At 32.9% G+C, this 5,272-nt stretch overlaps 1 protein-coding gene across 1 annotated transcript in view; it reads right to left on the bottom strand.

Annotated features, from left to right (window-relative positions):
* Positions 1-5,272, bottom strand: part of FAM135A (family with sequence similarity 135 member A) — a 175,469-nt gene that overhangs the window by 143,551 nt on the left and 26,646 nt on the right. Inside the window, exon 2 of the mRNA XM_042781564.1 lies at positions 1,051-1,130. Within this exon, the coding sequence (XP_042637498.1) occupies positions 1,051-1,130 (80 nt within the window). The remainder of the gene's footprint in view (positions 1-1,050; positions 1,131-5,272) is intronic.

Genomic DNA, 5,272 nt, shown 5'->3' with positions numbered 1-5,272 from the left:
TGGAGCTGTGTGTCAACTTGGCTGGACCCCAGTTCTGTGTGGTTGTTCCCATGATGGGATCGGATGACTGTGCTCTGAGTGGCCAATCTGTTCAAGGGGAGTTTTCCTAGGGGTGTGGCCTCTTTCCAGGATATCAAGAGACATCCTGGGAAGAGAGACATTCTTCTGTGGATTGGGATTCTCTTGTGCTGCCTACAACTGTCCGTGAGTGAGCAGTCCACCGTTTGGCCTAGAGATCTTGGATTCGTCATTCGTTGGAGTCAACAACTGGTGTACTGCCTGCCAGCCTTGAGCTTCTCAGCCCCTGTGGTTGCGGGAGCCAGGGAAAGCCTCCAGCTTGACATTTGATCCAGGGACTTTGGACTTGCCAGCTTCTATACATTTATAAGCCATTTTCCTAAGATAAATTTTTCTCTCTCTTTATATATATATAAGCTTTGCTGGTTTTTGTTTCTCTAGAGAGCCCAGTCTAACACAACATGCTTTTATTTGCTCATCCTAAGAACTCTATGAAATAGGCATGAGAATTATAATCAAGCCTATTTTACTAAAGTCCCAAATATATTTCCTATAAAAGTTACTGTAATGATGTTTGCATTTGTAGTTAGAAAATAAATAAATATTGTCGGACCTCTGTATCCGTGGGTCCAGCATCTGCTGATTTAAATATTCAACCAATGGTGGGTTGAAAATCTTCAGGCTCAGGATCGGAAGCAATTGCATGGACAAAGCAACCCCTCAAAGGCTAAAAGGGAGTGTAAAGTGCTATTTACATAGTATTTACATTGCATTAGGTATTTAAAATATTCTAGAGATGATTTAAAGCATACAGGAGGATGTACATAGATTATACACAAATACTATCACTTTATATAAGGGATTTGATCATCTGCAGATTTTGGTATCTGTGGGGGTCCTGGAACCAATACCCCATGGATATAGAGGGATGACTGTGTGTATGAATAATTGTTATTGTTGAACATTATAACTTTGCTTCTGATTTTAATTTTAAAATTAAATAAATTTTATTTATTTAATTCCTTGGCTTACCTGTTACATGTAACAAACTAGCTTCTACTCTGTGGGGAATTCTTGGTGGAATTTTCATAGATGCACGAATCTGGTAAAAACTAAAGCAAAATAGACAAGGAAGTCATTTCAAATCATATTTTAAAAATACACAATTCCTAACTTCTACATATATATACATAATTATATTAAGATAATAAAGTTGGTTTGTTTTTATATTAGTCTCTCATTATATTTACTATTGGTGAGAAAAACATCAGACCCACACACGAAATTTAGCATGACATAATACCAAAAGGAAAAGTCTGCATGTATAAAAATGGATGATTAAAAGAGCAATATATACAGTATCTCCTACTTTATATGAGAGAATGTTATAGCAATCTATGGAGTTAGAAGAGCAACTAAGAGTTTCATTGTTTAATTCTTTTCTTTTAGAAAATGATAAAAAAACAAAATTTTCTTAAGCATAATTTTGAAAAAAATAATACAGGATTAATTATAACTAAACTTTGAAAGTTGGCTTCTTACTGCAAGTGACAATATAAAGAAAATGAGATGTATATTAGTTTTAAAAAAATCAGGTGTCTTTCAAGGTCAGAGCTATTTGATTATATACTTTTTCTTGGTCATTTATTCTAAAGGATTTTGAAATTATATATTCAAAACAGACTTCCGAAAAAATTCACACACATTTAAATAAAACTGTACATTTAATGTGTACTACTAGTATACTATATACTAATTTAAATTCCTCAAATTCATTCATCGTTTATTGAGCACCTATGTGATACCACTGTGGTTAGATACAGGGTTTTTTTAAAAAAAGAACATTAAAAGCAAAGACATGTTATTTTAAATGAAGCTAATTTTTCTTTACAACATATATGAAAGCAATCCACTCCGTAAATATGTTAATTAAAAACAGTGGTATTTTAAAGGTGCAGACCTTTTAAAATTGAATAAAAGTTTAAAATGTATATATGTGAAGTATTTACTGTAAATCAAACATGAAGTAAGAGATAATAAAACTTAAAAATGAAAGGATAAAATGCTTCCATTTTAAGGGCTATGGTGGGCTAAGTTATTCAGAAATACCTCTGGCTAAAAAAAACTAAAGTTGCCAGATAAAGTATAAAAACATATCTTGATAGAATCACTGAAGGGTTGATAAGATTGCATGGCATTATCAAGCCAAAATTTAAGGGAGGCAAAATCACAATAAGGTAGGCAAAGTGATAAAGCTGATTTTTGTCCTGAGGGCATCTGCTGACCCATCCTGACAAATACTACATTTTGGTTTTAACAACCTAGCTAAAATTCCTAGAATATAAAGAACACTTAAAAATTGGGTAGAAAAAGACTAATGAACTAATATGGAAAAAATAAAGTATGAATAAACAGTTTACAGAAAAAAAATGAAGTGGCTTTTAAAAAAATGAAAGAATGTTCACCCTCACATATATAATTAAAATAAAAGACTTATAAACTTAAACTATATTGAGAAATCATTTATTTTGTATCAGACTGACAGAAATCCAACACTTAGACAAAATACTTATAAGGGTGTAGCCAAACAAGTATTCTACACTGCTGGTGACAATGTAAAATGATACAACCCCATATGGAGATTTTGGCAATAAAGAGCAAAAGTATATAATGCATTTACCCTTTGACCTTGAAACTCTATAACACTGGCAAAAATACAAATGATGCGTAAGATTATTCATTGTCGTTTTAGCTGTAATAACAAAAGTCAGGAACCAAAATGTCCATCAGCAGAGGACTGGCTGGATAAACTCTGGTAAAATGACAATGGATCATCTTGAAGATGTAGAAAAGAATGAAATCTCACTATACACCACAATCGAGGGACCTCTAAGATATCATAAGAAAAAAAACAAGGCACGGAAAGTATGTATACTATACTACCTTCATGTAAGAAGGAAGAATATAACTATTTTTACTTGCTTATATTTTCAAAAAGAAAATAAAAAGTTGGGGAGAGGATATAAAAAGTTACCTGTAAGACAGAGGAGGGGAGAGAAGAGACAGGAATGAAGGCAGCATCTCTTCTCAATGTACAGTACTTTAGAGTGTTGATTTTGAAACCATATAAATGTTTTATAAAATTACAAAATTAATTTTAAGAAATTCCTAAACAACTCTACAACCAATGAGCTTAATTTATTTCTACCTGATAGCAATTACACAGAGATTTATTTCAAGTCATTTTTAAAGTATAGTATTTTGACTGCCTATTTACATAAGATAAAACTTAACAGTAAAAGAGAACCACACAAATACATTAAACAATTTTTTTAAAAAATCCCTTCACCCATAACAAAACTGTATCTTAATTATCCTTCTATTTTCCCTCACTTCCCCTCCCCTCCCATACCTGGTAACCAACAAAGAAAATTTCCTTCTCTGTGTAAACTTTTGACTTTTTTACAGTAATGGACTCATACAATATTTCTCCTTCTGTGATTGACTTAATTCACTCAGCATAATGTCCTCCAAGTTCATACACATTATGAGGGGATTCCCTGATTCTTCATTATTCTTTAACGTTGCATAGTATTCCATTATGTGTATGCACCATAGTTTGGTTATCCATTCATCTGCTGATGGGTACTTAGGTTGTTTTTTTAATCTCTTTGCTTTCTTAAATTGTGCTGCAAGGAACATGAGTGTGCACATATCTACTCGTGTCCCAGGCTCAACTCTTCAGGATATATTCCTACTAATGGGACAGCTGGATCACACGGTATTTCTATTTCCAACTTTTTAAGGAAGCACCTACTGTTTTCCACAGTGGTTGTAGTACCATTTTACAGTCCCACCAGTGATGTATGAAAGTTCCAATCTCTCCACACCCTTGCCAGCATTTTCTGTTTCCTGTCCTGTTAAACTTTGTTATTACTGTTGGAGTGAGATGATATCTCACTGTTGTTTTGATTTGCATCTCTCTAACGGCTATAGATCCTCTTCATGTGTTTGTTGGCTGCCTGTATATATTCTTTGGTGAAGTGTCTGTTCACATCCTTTCCCTATTTTTGAATTGGATTGTTTATCTTTTTGATGTTGAGGAGCTGAAGTTTTCTAATTGTAGAGTTAAGTCCCTTGTTGGATATGTATTGCCAAATATTTTTTCCCAATTAGTAGGTTCCCTTTTCACTCTTCTGGAGAAATATTTTGACATTCATAAGAATTTTTAGAAGGTTCCAGTTATCTAGTTTCTCTTCTGCTGTCTGTGCATTTTGGATTATGTTTGATAGTCTATTTATACCATAAATTAGGGCCCCTAAACTTGCCCTTTTATTAACCAACATTTAATATTGGTCTTGGTGGTGATGTTGCTACTACTATTTTGAAACTAGCTTAGACACAACTATACACATACAAGAATAAGGCAAGTAAGTAATTATCTAGGTTGTTAGGAACCAAGATTTTTAGTCAAAATCAAAAGATATAAATATAAAATTTAGAAAGTCAAATGCTTGTAATCTCAAATTAGAATTGGAAATATTAGTATAAATTTATGGTATATTTTCTCATAAAATGTATTTTCTAGCCCTGTGAACTGAAAAGGCCTAGAAGCAATGACTTAATAAGAATGTATGTATATTTAGCAGGTGCATTATGATCTCTAAGTACTATTTCCAATTAAAATAAACCAGAATTCCTCAACTGATTCCTGGAACAAGAAATGTACAAGAAGAGTCTAGAAGTTAGTTGTCTAGAACACTTAGTCGGTAGAAAACAAGGAAGCTATCAAAGACTAATTGAAGCCCCATGTAAGGTTACATGGCACCAAACTGGAGGTTCCCTCTGAGCATCAAAAAGGATAATGATGCAATATTATTACCAAATATATTAAAAACTCATTAGTTCTTATTAGTACTAAATAAAAATTATATTTGAAAGATACTAGGCCAAAAATACAATATTCCAGAAACTAGTAAATAAGGGAAAGAATAAAATATCTATCATGCTTTGCCTGTATAAACTTTATTTCAGAGTAACCAAATGGTTAATGAGGCAAAATTCTTCTTCAGAGATGTCCAGCTAAGAAATGCAGAAGGAATAAAAGAATTAGAATAGCATCACATAAGTCAGTATCAACTCAAGATCAGAGGGTAAAGATCATTAATGGTTACAATCAAATAGGTGACAGGAAAGTTGTCAATGGATCCATAAGGTTGAAACAGGAGCTCTGGTGGCATAGTCCCTAAGGGAT

This window comes from Orycteropus afer, unplaced genomic scaffold, assembly GCF_000298275.1.
Source record: "Orycteropus afer afer isolate SDZICR_OR568_19922 unplaced genomic scaffold, OryAfe1.0 scaffold00133, whole genome shotgun sequence".
Taxonomy (NCBI): Eukaryota; Metazoa; Chordata; class Mammalia; order Tubulidentata; family Orycteropodidae; genus Orycteropus; species Orycteropus afer.
The sequence above is the reverse complement of the archived record's forward strand: the minus strand, read 5'-3'. Positions and strand labels throughout refer to the sequence as shown.